This window comes from Bufo gargarizans, chromosome 5 (genome assembly GCF_014858855.1).
Source record: "Bufo gargarizans isolate SCDJY-AF-19 chromosome 5, ASM1485885v1, whole genome shotgun sequence".
Classification (NCBI taxonomy): domain Eukaryota; kingdom Metazoa; phylum Chordata; class Amphibia; order Anura; family Bufonidae; genus Bufo; species Bufo gargarizans.
The window spans coordinates 448,281,981-448,308,724 of NC_058084.1; the positions used below are offsets into that span (position 1 = coordinate 448,281,981).

At 41.4% G+C, this 26,744-nt stretch overlaps 1 protein-coding gene across 2 annotated transcripts in view; it reads left to right on the top strand.

The window, feature by feature from the left end:
- Nucleotides 1–26,744, top strand: part of LOC122938599 (highly reducing polyketide synthase PKS6-like) — a 71,001-nt gene that overhangs the window by 32,752 nt on the left and 11,505 nt on the right. The window contains exons 2-4 of one of the 2 annotated variants that reach the window (XM_044294227.1): nt 1,915–2,068; nt 10,267–10,427; nt 13,825–14,028. In XM_044294227.1, coding sequence (XP_044150162.1) covers nt 1,915–2,068; nt 10,267–10,427; nt 13,825–14,028 — 519 coding nt within the window. The remainder of the gene's footprint in view (nt 1–1,914; nt 2,069–10,266; nt 10,428–13,824; nt 14,029–26,744) is intronic. The other variant, XM_044294228.1, reaches the window with a different exon arrangement.

The following is a 26,744-nucleotide window of genomic DNA, read 5'->3' on the forward strand; positions in this document are numbered from 1 at the left end:
TCCTCGAGTGGAAGCCAGCCCCTCCCCTCCCCGCCCCGCCCCTTTAAATTACACACAGGGTTTTAAAGAATAAACTTCCTGACTCAGACCAAGAGCCGACTCAGCGAGTCAGCAAGTGAATCGAAGCATCCGCGCATGCGCATTGCGCAACCTAAGCTTCGGTTCACTTGCTTCTTGTCAGCTCAGCGAATGAACCAAATATTCGATTCATGAATCGGTTCATTTGAATGAACTGATTCAAATGAACCGATTCATGTGAAAGATCCGAACTTCCCATCTCTACAGGACATAAGACTATGTATCCAATAGATGGCGCTGTTCATGATGTAAAGTAGGCTAATCTGCATAATATAGGGCAATAAGACTATGTCTTTCACAAGTGCTATGTCTTTCATATTTATGCAAATTAGTTTACATAACAAAACAGTATAGATGGGTTATTAAATATATATTAGAACAATTAGAAAGCCGTACATTTTTATGCAGCCTTCCTAAGCAGTTAGAGAAGAATTAGCTAGCAATAAAATAAATAAATATATATATATAATATTGCCAAAAATAGTTGAAGTGCTAGTGTGGTCATTGTAAAATGTCTGTAGGTATGTTAAAATCTTAGAATGTAATAGTTCTATGCGCCATCTGCTGATTACAGAGGTAAATTGCATTCAGATTTTTTAGTTTCTATTTTTACTTGTGTTATCGTTGTTCGCTTTCGTGATTGGAGCGTTAGTCCTCCTCTTGGGTGGACTCCTTCTGAGTTCAGGCCTTGTAGCAGCTTCCTCTGCATCCACTACAGCTATGCCCCTGTTCTTAAACCTCTACATTTCAGCAGCCATCATTTTTTATTGTTTTGTTTTTATTTTTGTATTGTTCCCATTTGACACTGAATGTCCTGTTCATCTAATCTATATAGGATTTGTGTAAATAATTTGGGCATAATAATACTTTTAATACAAAATCATAAAAAAAAATTATGGACAGCTTTTTCTTACAATTTAAAATCATTCAAATTATTTGTAACTTTATTTATCCTCATAATGTATTATCATACTCTTGTAAATACATTATACTCTGTAACTTAAAGGTACAGGCTGCAGTTAGAGCAACACTAGAGTGCACTAACATCAGGATTCCTGAAAAGACAACCCTGGGGTCTTTTTCCCAGTGCTGACTGTACTGAATAGAAGGAACCTGCCTGAAGAACCAGAGGAGTTAGTTACAGTTCGTTTTAAGAGCATGAGAAGTCACTGATGCTCTCACAGCCATTTTCTAGAGCAGCTCCAAAGATGCAGAGGAAGACATCAAAAGACACCAGGAATGAAAGAATATACAATAAAGCTTTGAATGATTGAAAGTTGCAAGAATGCTGGGTTTCCTGAAATTTTATAATAAAGGTGACATTCATGTTTTGTCATGTTTGTTTTATTCTATCTTGTTAATGTGGGGTACTACTGATTTATTTTAAGATAAAATTACTTCAGAGAACTATACATTGCTGAGTAAAAGGGGTAACAATGTATTATAGACAATCATCTTGGCTATCTCATACATAAATTGGACCTGCAACTATTTAGCATATGATTAGTTATGCAGAATCTTGTCTTGTAACTGCATTGCTACTGTTTTGCTCCTACATGTTTTGCTCCTAAAAGTTACAAGACAAGATTCTGCATAACTAATCATATGCTAAATAGTTGTAAGTCCAATTTATGTATGAGATAGCCAAGATAATTGTCTATAAAATGATGGTAGTCTCACGTTCGAAGCTATAGTGGATGGTGAGATATGGAGCCTGAAAGTCAAAATATCAAAACATTGTTACCCTTTTGCTCATCAGTGTAACTCTAAATATAGGAATGGTTTGAGTTCTAGTTTATTTTTGTGTAATATGCATATGAAATGATCATTCAATAGGTGAAGGCATAGAAAATTTCTGGAAAGTTATTTTTGACGGAAGAAATTGTACAACAGAAATACCAGAAGAAAGATTTGACCTGAAAAAATGGTACGATTCTGATCATACCAAACCAGGCAAAATGTATACCAGTCGGGCAGCTTTTGCAGATGGGTAAGTAACTATGTTTCTTTCTGTTATATAAGGAAAATAATCATTAAAACAGTACCTATAAAATTATTAGACTTCCACACATCGATTTTATGCCTGTTTGTGAGCAAGTGTAGATTTGCCTCAAAATGTGCGCCATTTCCTCGATGTAGCCTCAATTGTTTTCTTTGATGACCACAATTGCTATTCTCACAAATTTTACTGCCAAAATGTTAAATGTTTTCTCTACACATGGTGTACATTGCTTAATAATTGTAAGCAAATGGATTTCACTTATCAAAACCGTCTATCAAAAGAAAATAAAATGCTGCACATAGCAACCAATCCAAGCTTAGCTGTCATTTTTAAAACTGCTCTAGAAACGTGAAAACTGCACTATGATTACTTGATAGACAACAAGGATTGTTTTGAGGTTTAATGAATTAGTAAAAAAAAATTAAATTCTAATATACAATGCATTTGGAAAGTCTTCAGACCCTTTTGACATTTTATGTTGCAGTCTTGTGCTAAAATAAAATAAAAATAGAAAAATCTGCACTCAATACCTCATTATGACAATGTGAAAGCAGAATGTTAGAAGTCTTTCGCCAATATATTACAAAGGAGAAACTAAAATCTTGCATTGACATAAGTATTCAGACCCTTTACTCAGTACTTAGTTGAAACATCTTTGGCAGCGATTACCACCTCCAGTCTTCTTAAGTATGATGCCACAAGATTTGTTGGTTTGTGGATTTTCTGCCATTCTTCTATGCAGCTCCTCTCAAGCTTTGTCAAGTTGGATGGGGACGGCTGGTGGATGGCAATTTTTAGGTTTCTTCCTTTTTTCCATAGTTGTTTTTGGGTTCAAGTCAGGGCTCTGGCTGAGCCACTGAAGAACATTCATAGAGTTGTCTGTAAGCCACTACTGTGATGTCTTGGCTGTGTACTTAGGGTCAATGTCTTGTTGGAAGGTGAACTTTCATCACAGTCTGAGGTCCAAACCACTCTGGATCAGGTTTTCATTAAGAATATATCTGCACTTTGCTCTATTCAGCTTTCCCTCAACTCTAAACAGTTTCCCTGTCCCAGCCACTGAAAAGCATGATGCTGCTACCAACAGGCTACCCTTCTACATTGGGCAGGTGATGAGCAGTGGTTGGTTTCTTCCAGACATCACTCTTGGAACTGAGGCCAAACAGATTAATCTTGGTTTCATCAGAGCAGGGAATCTCACAGTCTGAGAGTCCTTTAGGTGCTTTTGCAACTCCAGGCGGCTTTCATTTAGCTTATTTTCGGCCACTCTGTCTTAAAGCCCAGATTGGCGGAGTGTTGCAGTGATGGTTGACCTTCTGGAAGTTTCTCCTATCTTCACACAGAATCTTTGGAGCTCAGTCAGTGAGTCATTGGGTTCTTAATCATCCCTCCTACAAAAACTCTTCCTACCCAATTACTTAATTTGGTGGGGCGGACAGATTTAGGAAGGGTCTTGGTTGTTCCAAACGTCTTCAATTTAAGAATTATGGAGGCCATTGTTCTCTTTTTTTGTACCCTTCTTCATATCTGTGCCTCTACACAAGCCTGTCTCTAAGCACTACAGGCAGTTCTTTCTGCCTCATGGCTTGTTTTTTCCTTTGATATGCATTGTCATCTGTGACCCTGTCACGAACCGGTGGGTGTAACCACTTATATAGGTGAAGGATGGCTGGGATTGGTCGCACAGGTGACATGTGCAAAACACATCACAGGAAGTGATGCATGCCAGCGTTTACCGAGGTGCTACAGGTGCAACCGGCTAGAAGGCATGCTGTGTCCAGGGCAGAAAGAAAACTGTGGAACACATTCCAGAAGGTACCACATCTGCGGTCACAAAGTCCAGGACAAGAGCAGTGCATGGAGAGACACCGGCAGCAGATCACCACTGCTGCCTGGCCTGTAATGCTGCTGGATGCAGGCAATGATGGAGGCGGCCAGGGAGGGCAGTACTCGCCTGAGCATCGAGCCTGGGACCGCAGTAGTGAGTAAGCAAACCCTGTTGATCCGCAACCGCTGTATATAGACAGGGGTATATCCTTCCAAATCATGCCCAATCAACTGAGTTTACTACAGATAGTGTCCAATCAAGGTCCAGAAACATCTGAAAGATGATTAAGAGAAATGGGAGGTCAACAGAGCTACATTTTAAGTATCATTGCAAAGTATCTCAGCTTATATCGAGCAAAATTGAAGTAAAGATTGATGGGGGGAAAACTTGTAAACTCTTTGGAAGACATTTATGAAAATTAGTGCCCCAGTATTTTGGTATGAAAATGTTGCAACTAATTTTGCAAAATTTTTGCCTCTGCTCCACTTTCTATTTTGGAGTACAGAAGGGAGTGTAGTTTCAGTGTAGATCACTTTTAAGCTACATTTATCATTAGAGAAAGCAGTCATCACCCAGACCACCGCTAGTGTGCCCACAATCTGCTACCAGCCTTCTGAAAGCTCTCCGTATAGCATTAAACTAAGGCAACCCTTAGGTATTCACCAAAGCCTGCCACAAGGGAGGATGGACTTGGCTGCTAAGGACCCAGATAACTGTTTACTCATGCAGGCACACTAGTAGCAGATCTCTTAGGAAAATCAGTTACAGTAAGTAAAAGAAGCATCAGCAGACAGGGTCAGAAGATCAGGAGAGATAAACACAATGATTTCAGCAAACAAAATAAAATCCTGTTCCTAGGAGAGTCAATTTGAGCTGAATCAGCAGTAAAGGATAATCCAAAAACAAGTGCAGGTCAAAACCAGAAAGCAATAGTAATGACAAATTATAGAGCCTAGACAAACAAAATGCCAGGCACTGATGATTGGGAACAGCTGATTTAAATACACTGACTTGCTCTATGATTGGACACAGAGACTGAATTTTGATTGACTCTGCACAGCAATTCAAGAAAAGCTCCTGACATTTATTATATGCCATTTTTAGAATTCTTGCACAAACGCATTGCAGCGGAACGGCTATGCTGGGTTCTCCCATAGATTATAGTCAATCTCTGGGTTTCTCCTGTAGCAGAGGAACACCCTGTGATCAGTAGTGATGAGCGGGAGGTGCCATATTCGATTTTGCGATATTTCGCGAATATTCGATTGAATATTCGTGTTATATTATTTGAAATCGAATATTCGTAATTATTCCAATTACCGCGAATAATATGCGATTTAATTAATCGCGTATTGCGATTCTTTCTTTTGATAGTATAAGGCAACGTTCCTATGACTAATTGACTATGGCTAGGCTAATATGTGTATTTTACGAATATTCTTAATATTGCTCTAACTTCGTCTTTTAGAATATTCGGAATGTTCTAAAAGACGAAGTTAGAGCAATATTACGAATTTTCGTAAAATACACATATAGATTGTAATTTAGCTAATATAGTGCTATAATCCTTTTTTTTTCAAAAAATTTTTTGCCTCTTATGAACTTAAGTTTTGTAAAATATGTACACTATTAAAAAAATTACTATAGCAGTATATTAGCTAAATTACAATCTATATGTGTATTTTATGAATATTCTTAATATTGCTCTAACTTTGTCTTTTAGACTATTCGTAATATTGCTCTAACTTCGTCTTTTAGAATATTCGTTATATTGCTCTAACTTTGTCTTTTAGAATATTACGAATATTCTAAAAGACGAAGTTAGAGCAATATTAAAAATATACGTAAAAGTTGAAATCGCAATTCGATTGTTATAACTTGAATTAATCGAATAGCGATTTCAACTTAGCACTGCTATATTCCATATTAGGCTAGAATTAACGAATATGGAATATAGCAGTACTAAGTTGAAATCGCCATGCGATTAATTCAAGTTATAATAATCGAATTGCGATTTCAACTTGGACCTGGTTTACTATGGTTGGCTTCAATGGTTTGGTAGAATTAGCGAATATGATGAATGTATTCGTCATATTCCACAAAACGAAGATAACAAAGTATTCTCCATCTTCGTTTTAGCTACCTATTCATCAACTTCGCTAATTCTAGCAATCATATAGGAAAGTTTATTATAGAGACAGCTAAGTTTAATTCGCTATGCGATTATATTACTTAGCTTTTTTTTAAATAAACAGAATAATTATAATAACTGATAATTATTATAATTATTCTAGTTAGAAAAAAAAGCTAAGTAATATCATCGCATAGCGAATTAAACTTAGCTGTCTCTATAGTCAACTTTCCTATTTGATTGCTAGAATTAGCGAAGTTGATGAATAGATAGCTAAAAACAAAGATGGAGAATACTTCGTTATCTTCGTTTTGTGGAATATGACGAATACATTCGTCATATTCGCTAATTCTACCAAGCCAACCATAGTAAACCAGTACAGTAATACACTGGTATAGATCATACCAGTGTATTACTATATTGTGGCGGCAGCAGGGAGCGCACGGCGTCATAGCAACCAGTGACGCCGTGCGCTCCTGCTCTCAGGAGGGATCCAGGCCGCGGTTCCACTGCCCGCACACGGCTGTGAAACACGGCCGTGTGCATGGGGCCATACAGCCAGGCCCCTCTTGAACTCTTTTAGTGAACTCACCATCACCACCTCCTCAGGCAGAGAGTTCCATAGTCTCACTGCTCTTACCATAAAGAATCCTCTTCTATGTTTGTGTACAAACCGTCTTTCCTCCAGACGCAGAGGATGTCCCCTCGTCACAGTCCTGGGGATAAATAGATGATGGGAGAGATCGCTGTACTGACCCCTGATATATTTATATATATTTATTATATCTCTCCTCCGTCATCTTTTTTTCTAAAGTGAATAACCCTCTTTCAGGGTACTGTAGTCCCCCCATTATAGTTATTACTTTAGTTGCCCTCCTCTGAACCGTCTCCAGCTCTGCTATGTCTGACTTGTTCACAGGAGCCCAGAACTGTACACAGTACTCCACAGTACTAGTGATTTGTAAAGTGGTAGGACTATGCTCTCATCACTGGCATCTATGCCCTTTTTGATGCAATTATCCATTATCTTATTGGCCTTGGCAGCAGCTGCCTGACACTGGTTTCTACAGCTTAGTTTGCTGTTCACTAAAATTCCTAGGTCTTTTTCCATGTCAGTGTTACCCAGTGTTTTACCATTTAGTATGTACGGGTGACTTGCATTATTCTTTACCATGTGCATAACCTTACATTTGTCAGCGGTAAACCTCATCTTCCACTTATCTGCCCAAGCCTCCAATATATCCAGATCCCTCTGTAGCAGTATACTGTCTTCTTCCGTGTTAATTACTTTACACAGTTTAGTGTCATCTGCAAAAATTTATATTTTACTGTGCAAGCCTGCAAGCCTTCTACAAGATCATTAAACAATATATTGAAGAGAATAGGGCCCAATACTGACCCCTGAGGTACTCCACTAGTGACAGTGACCCAATCTGAGTGTGTACCATTAATAACCACCCTCTTTTTTCTATCACTGAGCCAGTTACTTACTCACATACAGTTTCTCCCAGTCCAAGCATTCTCTTTTTATATACTAACCTTTCATGCGGTACAGTGTCAAATGCTTTGGAGAAGTCCATATACAGTATATGACATACATTGATTCGCCGCTGTCAACTCTAGAACTTACCTGCTCATAGAAACTTATTAAACTAATTTAATGACATGACCGATCCCTCATGAAGCCATGCTGATATGGCGTTATTTGCTTATTTTCATTGAGGTACTCCAAGATAGCATCTCTTAGAAAACCTTCAAACAGTTTACCCACGTTAAACTTACCGGCCTATAGTTTCCGGGCTCTGTTTTTGGACCCTTTTTGAATATTGACACCACATTTGCTATACTCCAATCCCGTGGAACACTCCCTGTCAGTATAGAGTCCTTAAGTATCAGAAATAAGGGTCTGGCTCTGACATTACTTAATTCTCTTAGGATACGGGGTGTATGCCATTTGGCCCTGGTGATTTGTCTGTTTCAATCTTTTTAAGACGCCGCTGTACTTCTTCCTGGGTCAGACAGGGCACTTTGAATTGAGAATTTACTTTTACATTCTGCATTTCATCTGACAGTTTATTTTCCTCAGTGAATACAGTGTAGAAAAAAATATTTAATAGTTTTGCTTTCTCCTCATCGCTCTCTGCAACTCCCCCCTCATTACTCTGTAGAGGGCCGACACCTTCAGAGTTATACTTTTTACCATTTATATAATTGAAGAACATTTTAGGGTTAGTTTTGCTCTCTTTGGCAATTAATCTCTCGGTCTCCAGTTTGCTTTTATTTCTTTTTTCCTTATAGTTTTTCAGTGCTTCCTCGCAATCCTCCTGTTTTAGTGATTTAAATGCTTTTTTGTCATTTATTGCTTTCTTTACAGTTCTATTTATCCACATAGTTTTTGTTCCTGAAGCTTTTATTCCCATAAGGTATGTAACACTCACAATTATATTTTAGGATGCTTTGAAAAATATCCAATTTTGTGGCTGTATTTTTATTTTTGAAGACTTTATCCCAGTTAGTTAGGCCTATGGCCTCTCTTAGTTGGCTAAATTTTGATTTTTTTAAGTTTGGTATTTTTGTTCCTCCCTGAAGAAACAGTCTTTTGAATGAAAATTGAAAGGTTATTACTTTATGATCACTATTTCCCAGGTGTCCCCCATCCTGCACATCTGTTGTTCTGTCAGGTCTATTGGTTAATACTAAGTCCAGTATAGCTGTCCCTCTAGTCGGGTCCTGAACCAGTTGGGAGAGGTAATTGCCTTTGGTTATTGCCAAGAACCTGTTTCCTTTATGAGATATACAGTTTTCAGTTTCCCAGTCTATGTCTGGGTAGTTGAAGTACCCCATAATAACTACCTCATTAAGATATGCCGCCTCGTCTATCTCATTTAGTAGCAGATTTTCTGTGGACTCTGGTATATTAGGTGGTTTATAATAAACTCCTATTAGTATTTTATTATTGTTTTTGCCTCCATGTATTTCTAACATGATTCCACATGATCATGTCCTTCACTTATTTCTTCTCAGACTGTGGGCTTTAGACAGGACTTTACATAAAAGCAGACCCCTCCCCCTCTTCGGTTTTTGCAATCCTTTCTAAACAGAATGTAACCCTGTACATTAACTGCCCAGTCATAGCTATCATCCAGCGATGTCTCAGTTATTCCCACTATGTCATAGTCCTCCTCACACATCACTACTTCCAATTCACCAATGTTATTAGTCAGGCTTCTGGCATTAGTATACATACAATTAAGAGGTTTATGTATATTTTTTACTCTACACCTTTCCTTCTGAACTGTTCTAATTCCTCCTTCCATTCCTCCCCAGTCACATTACCTTGCCCCCGGTCTCTATCTGCACTATCTTCCCATCCTATAACGTAATTACCCTCCCCCAGTCCCAAGTTTAAACTTTGCATATACAAATAAACAGTAAAAAAAAAACATGATAGGTATTACCAAAATGTCTGAACTATTAAAATATGAAAATATCTATAGTCACGATTGGCAGTTTTTTTTTGTCACCAGGCCCTCCTTCCAAAAAAAAGAAATGATAAAAGTGATTAAAAAGTCATGTATCCCAAAACGGTAGAAAAAAAATATACAATTCGTCCTGCAAAAAACATGCCCTCAAAAAGCTCTGGGTGTCTGTATATAGCGATGCAAAGGTTTCTATTATTTTTTTTAGTTAAAAAAAACACACAGTATACTGCATAATTTGTGTATCACCGTAATTGTACTGACCAGCAGAATAAGGTCGTTGTGTAATTTTTAACGCACAGTGAACACTGTGAAAACAAAACCCAAAAGCCATTTAGGAATTGTGGGTTTTTCAATTTCACCCCAGAAAGATTTTTTTTCCTGTTGTCAAATATAACATATGGTACATCAAATGTTGCCATTAAAGAATACAACTTGTCCTGCAAACAAAAATCCCTCAAAGGCCTATGTGAACAGAAAACTAAAAAAGTTGTGGCACTTGGAAGGTAGGGAGGAAAAAAATTACAACACACAAATTGTTCAGGTCCTTAAGGGGTTAAAGTAGATGGCCAATATTCATAATGCATGGGGAATTCAAAGTCTATCTTGGTAAATCTGCTCTTTATAGGAGGTGGCCTTCCCAAAATAGGAAGTCTTTTGGATAGGCCGCTAGGTTACATTATCCAGGTTGGTCCAGTGAACGCACATCTCTAAATAAATTTAAAAAAATGCTTTTTTCTTTTTTAAGGATTAATGAATTTGACAATAAAGTATTTGGAATGAATAATTCGGAAACTGCCAATATGGATCCACAACACAAATTACTGCTTGAATGCACATATAGAGCTCTAGAAGATGCAGGCTATCCCTTTGAAAATGTTCGTGGAAGGAAAATTGGAGTGTTCATAGGTAAGAAAATCAATATAACAAACCATATTATAATGTATATGGGCAGGGATCAGGGGAGCAGAACACTATAGAGTAACGCAGTTTTTGTTCTTTTTTTACTATAAATTGGATAAGCGGAATAAAAAATTCTAAATAGATCTTCTGAATTCTTAGTTTTGGGAATATACATATGGAGGAAAGGTACTACAGTCATATAAAAAAGAGCTCAAACAGTTCATTGTTAAACATAAAATTATACAACATTTACAGATAAGAAATATATCACAGTGCCTTCATAAGAAGAGAAGAAAACTGTATATTTTTAATTTATTATGGTTGAGTAGAGCACTCATGCTTGAGCACCATTATACAATACAGCTACTGTATGTCATATGAATTTGTCTCCCCCTCGGGACTGCACATAAGGATTCATGCACACAGCTGCAAGTGTTTTGCGGATCTGCAAAACAAGGATGCCGGCGGAGTGCATGCTGTCATTTTTATTCTCCTGCAGGAATGTCTGTTTTGCAGAGCCATAGAACGGACATAAGGACGCAGACGCATATTTTGAGGCCCCTATTGACATGAATGGGTCCACACATGATCCATAAAAAACGTGGATCAGATGCGGACCAAAACTGCATGTGCATGTGCCCTAAGACACAGACAGACCCATTCACCCCTGAATTGGGCATTATGGTCTAGATAGATGCATCACAATGACTGAGATCAGGCATCCCAGTCATTTAACCCCTCAGACGCAGACCATTCCATCTGAGAGTTAGTCAGAGGAAGAGAGCTCCGTAAGCATTCTGATCGGCACCGCCTCGTCAAAATAATGGGTTGCTGATTGATTGCTAAGGCGGTCTTAGGCCTTGTTTAGGCTCCCAGGCCTGCAATAGTAAAGGACCTATTAAGCCCTTCCTGCATGCATTATGTATCTATGCACTAAGCCAAAATTGCTTGAGTGGTTCTTCACTAAAATTGGTTCCTTAACCACCTAATTGTTTTGACCGAGTCCAGCTCGTGCATTGGGAAAAGTAGCTAACTGGATGGGGGAGTGCTGCTTTAGATGCTGCTATCTCCTGGATGGTAGCAGATAGAAACATGCAACTGGTCTTGTTTGAAAGCTGATATTCCTTTCATAGGAAAAGCTAAAGTCCAAGCAACAGAGTAGGAATCACTGTTAGAAATCGGGTCGGGAATAATCTCGGGGAAAACCTGATTTTAATTTCACTTTTAAATGTATTCACAGAATCCCGATTTCTATCAGTGATATCTTCCCCTGCAATTAATATATTGCTGTCATTCTGGTATTGTCTGAAAGCTTTCAAACAAGACCAATTGCATGTTTCTAGCTGCTACTAATCAGGAGATAGCAGCATCTAAAGCAGCTCTTGTTCCTCCAGTTAGCTACTTTTCCCACTGCTGGAGCTGGACTCGGCAAAACAGTTAGATGGTTAAAAGTATCAATGCATAGATGACATTTGGTTATCATATTTACAACAAACATTGCTCAATATACACTGAACAAAAATATAAACGCTTTTGGTTTTGCTCCCATTTTGCATGAGCTGAAGTCAAAGAGCTGAAACATTTTCTACATACACAAAAGACCCATTACGCTTAAATATTGTTCACAAATCTGTCTAAATCTGTGTTAGTGAGTACTTCTACTTTGCCGAGATAATTCATCCCAACTCATAGGTGTGGCATATCATGGTGCTGATTAGACAGCATGAATACTGCACAGGTGTGTCTTAGACTGCCCACAGTAAAAGGCCACTCTGAAATGTGCACAGTTTTGCCTTAGTGGGGGGGTCAGAAAACCAGTCAGTATCTGGGGTGGCCACCATTTGCTTCACGCAGTGCAGCACATCTCCGTTGCATAGAGTTGATCAGGTTGTTGATTGTGGCCTGTGGAATGTTGGTTCACTCCTCTTCAATAGCTGTGCAAAGTTGCAGAATATTGGCAGGAACTGGAACACGCTGTCGTATACGCCGATCCAGAGCATCCCAAACAAGCTCAATGGGTGACATGTCTGGTGAGTATCCTGGCCATGCAAGATCTGGGATGTTTTTGGCTTCCAGGAATTGTGTACAGATCCTTGCAATATAGGGCCATGCATTATCATGCTGCAACATAAGGTGATGGTCGTGGATAAATGGCGCAACAATGGGCCTCAGGATCTCATCACTGTATCTGTGCATTCAAAATGCCATCAATAAAATGCACCTGTGTTTGTTGTCCATAACATACGCCTGCCCATACCATAACCCCACCGACACCATGGGCCACTCGATCCACAATGACGTCAGCAAACCGCTCACCCACACAACGCCACACACACTGTATGCCATCTGCCCTGAACAGTGAAAACTGGGACTCATCCGTCAACAGAACGCCTCTCCAATGTGCCAGACACCATCGAACGTGAGCATTTGCCCACAGCACCTCCTGAGACAAATCACAGGTGCAAGCTACCCGGCAATAATACAGCAAACAAATAAAGTAGCAGCACACCACTAAATGCACTAAGACTTAGTGAACAGGTGAATGTGTGAACAGGGTCAAATACATGACGCCAATACTTACTGCAAAGCAGTGAAGAAGGTCCTAGCGCATATTATTGATCAAAAATATGTCAGGTCCACCTACCAGAGGACAAGGTAGCTTCTTATCAGGTAGGACCTACTCTAACATGGAGGGTCCAGCTCTATTTTTACTCTGATTAAAAACACCAAGGGGTGGGGGATGTGCGAGGAGTGCTAAGTTCCAAAGAGGATGCCTGGTCCTCTGCGCTAATATGCGCTAAGAGCTTCTTCACTGCTTTGCAGTAAGTATTGGCGTCATGTATTTGACTCTGTTCACACATTCACCTGTTCACTCAGTCTTAGTGCATTTAGTGGTGTGCTGGTACTTTATTTGTTTGCTATATATATATATATATATATATATATATATATATATCTTCAATATACAGTATATTCATTCATTTAATAAATATCTACATTTTTTCAGGGGATAAGGGTATCTTTCCGCCCCAGACGAATATTTTCACCAAATGGCACTTGTTAAAATCGTGATACCAAATCATTTACACACTCCTATGTCACTCAAACTTATCAACATTACAGTTGGAAAATTCAGGGCATGTAAGGCCCACCCCAGGAATGCCCCCAAACCCACCCAGGACACCCAGAATTCAAATTCAAGACTGTTTCCAACTATGATATCACTATCTTACATGCCATCAGTATTACTGTTTTGTCCTCTATTAACTACACTGCAGTTAGCCCATTATAAAAAATATTCTGCAGTTAGCATTTTTTATGTTCTTTATGAATTTTACATAAAAAATAATAATTCCCTCCCTATATTATAATGTATAAAATGTTCTATTTTATACATTTACAGGTCTCATGAACAGAGATGCCGACTATATTTATAATAATTCTCCAGAAAACATCAATCATTTTAATGGCACTGGGACAGCAACAAGCATAGCTGCCAACAGGATATCCTACTGCTTTAATCTGACGGGACCTTCCCTATCAATTGACACTGCCTGCTCTTCATCCTTGGTTGCTTTACACTATGCTTGTCACGCCATCAGGCAAGGTAAAAACAATTAATTAGAGTGAAACTAGACTGATCTTTCTTTGTCTTTTATAAGTATATATCACCCTAGTCATGCAGCTTCTTCTTCATGTAATGATTAGAGATGAGCGTATCGAGGTTGACGAAGTGGAATTCGATCCGAATTTCAGGAAAAATTCGATTTGCACCGAATCAGACAAATTTTTTCCTAAAATGCCATCTAATGCCATGCATGCAGCCAATCAGCAGCCAGCCAGCCCTGTGATGTCACAGCCCTATAAATAGCCTCAGTAATCTTGGATTCTGCCATTTTCCAGGCGCTAGGGACAGTGGTTGAAAATACTTTAAAACTTTTATTTTGCTCTATAGACATTCAGGGAAAGGATAGGGAGGAATCATTCCACAGTATTGAAGCAGAACAGTGTTCAGTAGGGGAGTTTACAGCCTGGGTAATAGGAACAATCCTATTACACCTTGCTGTACTGACTGGGGATCCAAATTGCCATTATACAGCTCTGTAATTCCAGCAAACCGTTCTTGTTATCGGGGTGCAAGGGCTTTTTGATACAACAATTTACAGGGTTTATTACAAGGAAATATTTCTACATCTTATTTGCCCTTGTGCGGTGCAGTTATATGCTCAAAAGCATTTTTGGGCTTGTATAAGTGGGGGAAAAAGGGCTTATTAGCCGCTGTGTGGTGAATTCAGAAAATTACAGCCATTTTTGGCATGTATTAGTGGCAAAAAAATATACATTTGCCGTTCAGTGGTGCAGTTATATGTTCTAAGGCCCTTTTTGGTGTGTATTTGTGGCAAAAATTATATATTATTTGCCGTACAGCGGTGCAGTTATATGGTCTAAAGCCTTTTCTGGCTTGTATAAGTGGAAAAAAATAAGAGCCTTTTTGCTGTTCAGCGGTGCAGTTATATGTTCTAAAGCCTTTTTGGCGTGTACTAGTGTCAAAAAAATATATATTTGCCGTTCAGCGGTGCAGTTATATGTTCTAAAGCCTTTTGTGGCATGTATAAGTGAAAAAAAAAATAAGGGCATATTTGCCGTTCAGGGGTGCAGTTATATGTTCTAAAGCCTTTTGTGGCATGTATAAGTGAAAAAAAAAATAAGGGCATATTTGCCGTTCAAGGGGTGCAGTTATATGTTCTAAAAATCTTTTTGGCATGTAATAGTGGCTATAAATATATATTATTTGTATTAGTGGCAAAAAAAAATATTATTTGCCGTTCAGCGGTGCAGTTATATGTTCTAAAGCCCTTTTGTAGAGTGTATAAGTGAAGAAAAGTAAGGGCCTATTTGCCGTTCAGCGGTGCAGTTATATGTTCTAAAGCGCTTTTTGATGTCTATTAGTGGCAAAAATATATATTTGCCATTCAGCAGTACACCCCTTTTTGGTGTGTATTCGTGGAAAAAATATATACTGAATATTTACAGTTCAGCGGTGCAGTTCTATGTTCTAAAGCCTTTTGTGGTGTGTATAAGTTGAAAAAAATAAGGGCATATTTGCCATTCAGTGGTGCAGTTTTATGTTCTAAAGCCCTATTGGCGTGTATTAGTGGCAAAAATATCTATATTTGCCATTCAGCGGTGCAGTTATATGTTCTAAAGCTATTTTTGGCATGTATTAGTGGCAAAAAATATATATATTTGCCGTTCAGTGGTGCATTTATATGGTCTAAAGCCTTTTGTGGCCTGTATAAGTGGAAAAAAATGTGAGCCTATTTGCTATTCAGCGATGCAGTTATATGTTTTAAAGCCCTTTTTGGCGTGTATTAGTGGCAAAAAAATATATATTTGCTATTCAGCGGTGCAGTTATATGGTCTTAAGCCCTTTTTGGCGTGTATTAATGGCAAAAAATATATATATATATTATTCGCCCTTCAGCGGTGCAGTTATATGTTTTAAAGCCATTTTTGGCATGTATTAGTAGCAAAAAAATACATTTGCCATTCATCGGTGCACCCCTTTTTGGCGCATATTAGTGGAAAAAATATATACTGAATATTTGCTGTTCAGCGGTGCAGTTATATGTTCTAAAGCCCTTGTTGGCGTGTATTAGTGGCAAAATTATATATATTTGCCATTCAGCGGTGCAGTTATATGTTCTAAAGCCTTTTGTGGCCTGTATAAGTGGAAAAAAATAAGAGCCTATTTGCTGTTCAGTGGTGCAGTTATATGTTCTAAAGCCCTTTTTGGCATGTATTAGTTGCAAAAATATATTTGCCGTTCAGCAGTGCAGTTATATGGTCTAAAGCCCTTTTTGGCATGTTTTAGTGGCAAAAAAATATATATATTTGCCATTCAGCGGTGCAGTTATATGTTCTAAAGCCTTTTGTGGCGTGTATAAGTGGAAAAAAATAAGGGCCTATTTGCCGTTTAGCAGTGCAGTTATATGTTCTAAAGCCTTTTGTGGCGTGTATAAGTCGAAAAAAATAAGGGCCTATTTGCCGTTCAGCAGTGCAGTTATATGTTCTAAAGCCTTTTGTGGCGTGTATAAGTCGAAAAAAATAAGGGCCTCGTGACATCAGACACCCCCAGCCAAGAGTCGGTGGGTTCGTCAGACACAAACCTTAGTTGGCATGGCCCAGGAGCAGGTCCTGTGCCCTTACCTGTCCTCAACCTGCCTCTGTCCTTTTCTGTTCCCTCAGCCAGAGAAGTATTATATGCTGTGGGCTCAGCTCCACTATACAGCGAGGACGAGCTACTAGAGGACAGTTAACTAGTATAGCCGGAAGTCAGCAGGGTGGCAGCAGTGGGAGGTCGGGAGCCAAACGTACCCGTGGTAGACCACATGCTTCGCAGAAGCCTACCTGCCCGTAAAGTAGTGGTGGCAGCGGTGGTAGCAGTCAGTCAGTGCAGAGTGTTGGGAGAAAAATCACCTATTCGGCGGTGTGGCAGTTTTTTGTTAAGCCGCTGGAAGAGGTGAACATTCCCATTTGTAGAATCTATGGGCAGAAGGTGAAGCGCGGCCAGGGTGCCAATGTTGGCACCACAGCCCTGCGTCAACATATTCAGTCTCACCATAAAGTGGCCTAAGAGAACCGTGGCTCCAATGTGGAGGTGCAGCCTGCGGCAGCAACCACTGCATCACCCAGTGGCACGCACCCGGTTTCAGCCAGTCAAGGCTCCACCACCTCAGCTGAAGAGGGCCTGTCCTTCCCATCATCTAATGGTCCCGATGCTCCTGCTCCTCGCCCTCCTACTCCTCGTCAATCATTCAGTCAGCAATCGATCACCGAAGCGACAACAGTATGCGTGCACTCATCCATCTGCGCAGAAAATGAACATGCTTCTGGCCAAGCTGCTCGTGCTGCAACCCCTCCATTTCCAAGTCGAGGAGTCTGCACCATTCTGAGAACTAATGGCTTGTGCCAAGCCAAGGTGGAGAGTCCCAAGCCATCGATTCTTTGTCAAAAAGGCAGTACCAGCCCTGAAAACATATGTAGAACAGAAGGTGGGTCAGTCCTTGAGCCTGTTGGTGGCTGCCAAAGTGCACGCCAGTGCCGACGTGTGGAGCTGTAACTACGGTCAGGGACAATACATGTCCTTTACGGCCTACTGGGTGAATGCGGTTCCTGCACGGCCACACCAGCAACTTAGCCAGGTGACGCCGCTTCTGCCTCCACATTCTCACGCCATTGGTCCTGCCACAATGTCCACCTCTGCCTCCTCATCCTCCACTGTGTCTTCAGCCTCCAATGCAGGGATAACTCACTGTGCCCCTCCAGCATACCACATGTGCATGGCACAACGGTGTCACGCTGTTCTGTACCTCGTTTGCTTGGGCGAACGGAGTCACACAGGGGAGGAACTGCTCCGTGTCCTTCATCAAGAAATCAAATCCTGGCTTTCTCTCTGACAACTCAAAATCTGAACCATGGTGACCGACAACAGGAAGAACATGGTGTCGGCGCTGCGTCAAGGAGGGCTGAGCCGTGCACCTTGCATGGCACACGTGTTCAATCTGGTTGTCAAGCGGTTCTTGAAGTCTTCCAACTATCTGCAAGACATCCTAAAAATGGCCAGGAAAATTTGCATGCACTTCAGCCACTCGTACACTGCAAAGCAAATAACACCGTCCTTTAGCTGCAGCGGCAGAACGTCATGCCCCAACATAGGCTAATATGCAATGTTTCCACCCGTTGGAATTCCACCCTCCATATGTTAGACCAACTATACAAACAGAGAGAGGCCAGAAACGATTTCTTGATGATCCAAGCGGACAGGAGTACTTCCCTGTGTAACTTCGATGTCAGCCAGTGGCAGCTCAAGCGTGACATCTGCCGTTTGCTCAGGCCCTTTGAGGAGGTCACATTATTTGTCGCCAGGACTACGGGATGAACAACATCATTCCACTGCTTTATGTCCTGGAACAGGTGTTTGTTAATCTGGCTGGTCACGGCCACGTGAGCCCTGTGGGGGCTGAACTGGAGGAGGAGGACATTGGAGCACAAGCAATGTATAGCGAAATGGGTGGTTTATCTACACAGGTGACAGGAGAGGAAGAGCAGGAGCAGCCAGAGGAGCTACACGGCGATGAGAAAGATGAGGCAGAGGACCCAGACACACTGTGGTAGTATGCAATGGAGATGGAGTTACTTGCACAAATGGCCCGATACATGCTCACTTGCCTGCGTAGTGACAGCCGAATTGTCAGCATTCGGCAGAGGGATGACTTCTGGTTCTCCACCTTGTTGGACCCTTGCTACTGGTCCAAATGGGGGCCTTTCTTACACTGACTGAGAGGGAGGACAAACTGAACTACTATAGAGACATCCTATGTAGTCAGTTGGTCGCTGCCTTTCTGTGCCATCGTCCATCCTCTTGCAGGTCTGACTGGGGGCCCTCTTTGCTCACGTTCCTCTGCCATGGCTGCTTTGGCAGAGTGGGGGGGTAGGAGCAGTTCCAGCTCCATCAGAAGCAACTTAAGTCTAGAGTCGCTGATGAGCAGCTTTATTCACCCTCCTAGTGAAGAAACTACTCACCAGCAGCAGCAGCAGCTAGACCTGGAGCAGGACCTGAACAAGCAGGTGGTGGCGTACTTGGAAAGCACCCTGCCACCCCACATTGAAGATCCACTGGACTACTGGGCAGCCAAACTGGATTTGTGGCCGCAACTGGCCGAGTTTGCCCTGGAAAAGCTGTCCTGCCCAGCCAGTAGTGTGGCATCACAGCGGGTGTTTAGTGCAGGGGGGGCCATACTTACCCCAAGAAGAACTCACCTGTCCACCCAAAATGTGGGTAGACTGACCTTTGTCAATATGAATCAGTCGTGGATCAGCCAGGATTTCCACCCACCAATGCCTGATGCATCAGACTATATCATCCATGGTGTCACACCAACACTTTGACAAAACCAAAGTTTCTTCTGGATACTTAGCTTAGCTACTATTCTGTTGCTGCCACCCGCCTGATGCCACACATCTGATGCCAAGTGCTCCTTCTTTTACCCACTATCTTCAGCTGGTACTGGTATTATCACCCACCTCCCCACTCTGTCACCGGGTCACTCTGTGGTCACCTGATGCTGCTGCCACCTCCACACTATGCCACCTTGCCACTCTGTGGTCTCCTGATGCTGCTGCCGCCACTTCACACTTTGTCACCTTGCCACTTTGTGGTCTCCTGATGCTGCTTCCACCTCCACACTATGTCACCTTGCCACTCTGTGGAATCCTGATGCTGCTGCTACCTCAACACTATGTCACCTTGGCACTCTGTGGCCTCCTGATGCTTCTGCCACCTCCGCACTCTGTCATTGTGCCACCCTGTGGCCTCCTCCTGATGCTGCTGCTGCCATGCCACCCTGTGGCCTCTCCTACTGATGCTGCCACCACCTCCACACTTTGTCATTGTGCCACTCTGTAGCCTCCTGATGATGCTGCCACCTTCACACTTTTATTGTGCCACTCTGTGACCTCCTCCTGATTTTGCTGCTGCCGCCTCCTCCACACTCTGTCATTGTGCCACCCTGTGGCCTCGTGCTGATGCTGCTGCTGCCACCTCAACACTCTGTCATTGTGCCGCTCTGTGGCCTCTGGATGCTGCTGCCACCTCCACACTGTCATTGTGCCAGCCTGTGGCCTCCTCCTGATGCTGCTGCCACCTCCAGACTCTGTCATTGGGCCACTCTGTGGTCTCCTCATGCTGCTTTCACCTCACCACTATGTGATAGGGCCACTCTGTGGACTTCTAATGCTGTTCCCACCCTCCCCACTTCATGACTGGGCCACAATTTTGCCTTTCGGCCTGGCTGACATCATCATTTATTTGACCCTTCTTCTGATCTGTCAGATGGAAGGAAAAAATTAGACTCACAACGGATCCTGTCTATGTAACAGCTGTAAGACCTGCATGACATGGTCCCTATTTTGAATCAGAATTGGCTTATGATTTGGTAGCCAAAAGCAGGAGTGGGTACAAAACACAGACGACATGCAAATATTTCATTCACATGTCATCTCTGTTTTGGATCCTCTCCTGTTTTTTTTTTTGCTTTAGCAATACTTATGGATTGCTGACCAAATGCTGACCGAATGAAGGCAGATGCTCCACAGACAGGATTCGTTTTTGGGGGGTTATTGTTCTGACGTAACAGAGTGAGGGCAAAATAATCAGCGATGTCAACACAAACTTACTGCTGACACCCTCTCCACTCGGTCGGGGAGCTCTACTTGAATAAGCGTTTAATAGAACAGGTTCTATAGACATCTATGTGGAATCAGCTGCCGACGGTGTAAAAGGAGTACACTTCTTCTTGACGCTAACATTGACCTGCAAAGTTGAGTTCATACTTGAGTTATTTGGTGAGTTTTGGCCCCGTAACTGCCCAAATAAGTGAATTGTGCAGTGATTCTAAGAGCGACGCCTGTCATCTGCATGTCATACTGACTCACAGTCAGGGCCGTCTTTACGAAGGGGCAGCTGCCCCAGGCCCAGTTGCTCCTGGGGGGCCCAAGGCAGCTGCCTCCTGAGCCATGCTAGCTACTGCCCCGGGTGTCAGGCTGTCAGCTACACAGGGGGTGCTGCCATGTGTCCAGGCATCGTACTGTAAGTAAGAGCTGTGATCTAGGACCTGAGATTACATCACCACCATGTGACCAGTAACCTAGCAATATTACTGGTCACATGGCTATTAGGTCATCACAGGTCCTACCAGGAGTGTTGCAGGAGAAGTTAACTGTGGAGCTTTTTTGTGTGAAGATTACATCAGAAAAAGGTGACAAGGGCTGTTATGTTAATATACTGTATACTGTGGGGGGGCCTGTATACTGTGGGGGGGCTGTATAGTGTGGGGGGCCTGTATACTGTGGGGGGGGCTGTATACTATGGGGGGCTGTATACTGTGGGGGCCTGTATAGTGTGGGGGGCTGTATAGTGTGGGGGGGCTGTATACTGTGTGGGGGCCTGTATACTGTGTGGGGGGCCTGTATAGTGTGGGGGGGCTGTATATTGTGGGGGGGCTGTATATTGTGGAGTGCTATACTGCTGTACTGTATACTGTGGGGGTCTGTGTACTGTATACTGTGGAGGCTGTATAGTGTGGAGTGCTATATTGTTGTACTGTATAGTGTGGGGGGCTGTATCGTGTATAGTTTGGGGTGCTGTATACGGTGAGGTGCTATACTGTGAGGTGTTGTATACTGTGGGCTGCTATACTGCTCTACTATATACTGTGTGGTGCTGTGGTTCACTGTAACACTAGGGTGAGCCGAGCCCTGGTCTCCTTCCTGCAGAGCGGTGCCCACTTCCAGTCTGAGCCCAGCTGCCCAGAGCACTGATCCTGAGCCACTGGAGTCTTCAGAACTGGAAGTATTTACAGTCATTCACAATACTCTACCAGATTTTTTGTGTGTGTGTTGTGGTGGAGGGCGTGATTGCCTGCTAAGGTATGGGAAGGCGGATCCAGGGGGCCCAAGTAAATTTTTGCCCAGGGTCCAATCAATATTAAAGACAGCCCTGCTCACAGTATTGTTTCACTACCACAGCAGAGTCCCTGCAAGGCAGTCTTCTACACCACTGTAAATGCTTTCCTCAGCCAGTAAATACCAGTTTTTTAAATGCAATTCGCCACAAATAAATTCTGATGTAACCAAATTATTTTTTTTATTCGGCGAGCCGGCCGAATCAAATTTTTGAGAAATTCTCTCATCTCTAGTAATGATCTGAAACATGAGAAGCCACTGAATCTTGACCTCTGGGCATTCTGTACAGTAATGGTAGTAAACAGGATATAACCTTACTCCAATATGAGTCACTCTCCCACTTGAAATAACCTGGTGCAGTACAGGGTAGGGTAGTAAAAATCTCAATGATTTATTACTAAAAATATATACAGTATATAATGTTAGCAGGGCCCTTGCTGTTATTAATAATAGAAATACATATAACAATAAATAATTAGATCATAAAACACTGATTGTGCGATATATCAGAAACAGATGCAAATTATCTGTTAACAAGCTATGCCTCTAATGACACCAGATGTAAGGCAGCTATCCTATAAGTCAATGTTCAACCCTTTAAATAGGCCTTGAGACATGACTCAGATATTAAATAAGCCAGCACCTCATCTACAGATGGGTGATTGCTTCTTATCAGTACAGAGCATAGAGTACTGTCTTAACTGGGTGAAAGTCAGGATTTGGGGGGTACTGTCTCTCCTTGGGGAGATCACCTTAATCGGCGTGTGGAAACTTATAGGCCATACATGCTAGTTTAGAATTCTGGAAAGTAGTTATGCAAATGAGCTCTTAACAAGCTCTGCCTCTAATGCCACCAGATCTAAGGCAGTATAGTATTTGCCCTCAAACTCTGGACTGTTTGTCCTCAAACTCAAAGATATGGGCTGGATCGCTGATTCAGCCAACAAAAAAGTATAATAGAAAACTGTCACGGAGTAGCGTCACGGGTATAAAGATAGAGCGGAGGTGCACCCCCTGAGCTGCCACCCGGTCCCCTGTCCCTGCCAATCTTGCACCACCTGCCCTAGGTGACAGGGCGCAACTGGGCGACAGTTGCTGAACTGAGTAAGTGCAAGCAGAGAGATAGAGACAGCAGGGAAGCGGACACCCAATGAGAGGTAGCACTCGAGCGGACAGAGAGGTGGAACAAGCAAGGTACCACCAAAAATGGAAGGGCGAGGCGGGTCAACTAGCCGGCGTCAGTCCAGGTGGTCACGTCAGTACAAGACAAGAGGCAAAGACAAAATCCAAAAGCAAGCCGAGGTCAAAATCCGAGAGGTAGCGTCAAGGTTCAGGGAGCAGGCGGAAGAGGTGTCAGGAAGCAGATCAAGGGTCAAATCCAAAGGTAAGCTAAATAACAATAATAATACACAGCCTAAGGGACCAAAATCACAGGCAACCTGTAGCCAGCAGGTTGCCTGTATTTATAGTGGGGAGTGAGGGTCATGTGACGTGGCCAGTGTCACATGACCGACAGACAGACAAGTCGAGCACCGAGTGATCAGCTCGGCACTCAAGGCAGACCTAGGAGCAGGTAGCCTCGCAGCTAGCAAAGCCACCCTGGGAACAAGGCCGAACACAGATCCTCGCTCCTGAAGCTAAGCAGCAGGTCTGCGGCTGATGGGAGACCGAGTGTGCCTTTAGCGCCTCGTTACAGAAAACATTGTGATCATAAATTGAATGGCAATACTAATCATTATAATAAATCATTTATGAACAAACTTGCATATATTAGCATGATTGTTTTCTATGCATTTTTTCTTTATATAATTTCCTCTTATTATATTTCTTATGGGTTATTCTTATAACTAGAGATGAGCGAAGTTCTTAAAATTCAATTAGGCTGCTTCGCCGAATTTTACAAAAAAATTTGCTCCGTTATGATTTGCTTTGTCACAAAGCACATTTCTTTCTAAGTATCGGGTGCAATGACGGGGAACGGCAATTGTGCCACCCTTCATCATTTAACCTCTCAGATGCCGCGTTCATCGCTGATCGCTGCATCTGAGATTTATATTAAGGTCTTTCAGGTGTTAACCATTTAAAAAAATGCTACTAACCTTAGTGAACTTTGATCCGAGTTTCAGGGAAAATTCTATTTACCTCAAAGCCGAATTTCCTCAAGCACAAGGAAATTCTGCTTCATGGTGATTCGAATCTTCCCCAAAATTCGGATCGAAGTCCACTTCGGATACTTCGATTCGCTCAACAATACTTGTAACCTTCACATTGCCTAACACTAATATAAAATTAAAAATACACTGAAATAATTCTGCTGTAGAAATCTAAGCTTATTTTATAACCCATCCCATATCAATCTATCAATTTAGAACTCCCTCATTATTACTGCCTTATGGTCGATCATATGATAATACTACAAACTAGTGAATTGTAGATAATATAGATTATATTATGAATATTTTGGGATGAGTAGGGGCCATCCCCCAAGGGAGCAACAGAGTCCTGGGTAATAGCTTGACTTTGGTGCTCCGTGGGAGTGAGGCGCTCACCCATCACCAATGAACCCTTAGAGATAGCCCACTGGGATAGCCACCCACCAAGGGAGTAAGCATTCTCCACATCCAGTTAACCTACAGGAAACCAAATAATTCAATCTGCATTTAAACCTCCCAGAAGCACTTCTCTAGTGCTACAAAAATGAGCCATGTGGGGTAACTGTTGTGGTACTGTTTGAAAAAAAATTTGGGGAACTTTGTGATTTTACAATTGTTGCAACTGCCACAATGAAAAAAACTTTCAGACCTAACAATGTTGCTATTGTGTTATTGTTCTTTTCTAGAGTTTTAACAAAGGGTGCAACCTTCAGACCTAAACTGGAGGCTTTTGTGTATGTAAGTCGTAGGATTTTCTGTAACAGAGGTCCTATAATCTTATCCCTACATAAATGATGCCAATATTTGTTTATATTCTTTTCTATGAGTTTAGGGTCGAAGGGTAGAATGAATAGTACCCAATTTTGCTGTATTGGTCCCACATAACTTTTTACTATCAAAGAAGGTTTATCTATCTATTGAGTGTACTTTCTCCATTACTGAATTCATGACCTCTACAGGGTAGGTTTTCTTAATAAATGGATTATTTAGTTTTTTCACTTCCTCCTTAAAATGAGAATTGACTGTACAGTTACGTTTTAACTGTTGGAACTGGCTGGTTGGTATATTCACTAACCACCTCGGAAGGTGGCAGCTTGAGTAAACAATACAGCTGTTCCTAGCTACAGGTTTTTGTATATGTACTACAGATGATTTTTGATTCTTTTACTGAAATGAGGAGATCTAGGAATTCCACTTGAGTTCTACTGATATGTGAAGTAAACTTTAAATTTCGTCCATTAAACAACGCAACAATGATTTTGCTACTGAGAGAAAAACATGAGATTTATACTAAAATGAGCGTGCTGATTCCAAATATGAACTCGGAATTTGCCTGACACGTCTAGATTTTAAGTTATACATGCAAAGCCTATTCAGATATAATATTAATGCATTATATTGGACATATTCCAATGGACATGTCCAGACCTGTTTGGACGCACTCAGGCTGATGTCAGCAGTAAGTATATAAGGCAAGCTGGACAGATTTTGATAAAGTGATGTGTTATAGTGCTATCAGTTTTGAAACTTAAGATGGATAAACGCAAATGTGTTAACGATCCGGACAATTTCTGCTACATATGTGGCAAATACACTACTTATGATCAGCGCAAGAATCTGACAAAGCAAGTGCGTCTTGCATCTTGGGATGCATTTGTGCTAGTAGTGCAGAAATTCCTTGGGAACAGACAAGCTGCAAACTATGCTCCATTAGTAGACAACAGGCTTACAGCACATGAACAACTTGGCTGCCGAATGTCATTGAAAGTGCATTTCTTACATTCCCATCTTGACTTTTTCCCACCCAATTTGGGACACATAAGTGACTAATATGGAGAGCGGTTCCATAAAGATATTTCTACAATGGAGAACAGATATCAAGGCCGCTGGAATCCCAACATGATGGGGACTACTGCTGTTTTTTGCAACGTGAAAATATGACCGTTCACAAATGCAAAAGCAGATGCCTGAAGCACTGTTAACAGTACTGGGCCTTGCTCAAGTAAGACTTTTAAACAGAAAAACTAGACTTTTTGAAATTTTGTTATTCCATTACATTTTCATACACAGTTTACTACGCAAACTGTGATGGAGATCAGGTAATTGTTGGAGTAAAACTTGTTCTGTTCAAAATTATTCAATGCTTTCCAAGTGCTTAATTCATTTAGGCATACTTATGCATAGCTAAATTTCATGACGTGTTACAACAATTCTGACTTCGAATTTGTAATTTGCACATTCGATTTAGTATAGGACAAATGGTTTTTGCCCAGTAGCAGATGAAAAGTTTTTCTTTGTTGCGTGGTGTTATCATTTAATCCTTCAGGAAAAATATTCCAGATTTCTGCCAAATAAAAATTATATTGTCTATATAAGGTCACCAGAGTACCAGGTGATGACTGCTTGTTCCCACTGTACCATAAATAAGTTGGCATAACTGAGGGAGAACCTGGTATATATGGCGGTGCCCCTCTTTTGTAAATAAAAATTACATGTCTATATAAACTTAATACCCTCCATTACAAAGTATTTTTTTTTCAATATTTGTCTATTTTCTTCCATTATTGTACTGCCGCTGTTCCCTGTCCATGCTCAATAATTGTGTACAATGAATTATGTACAATGATTGCACAATGATTGCACA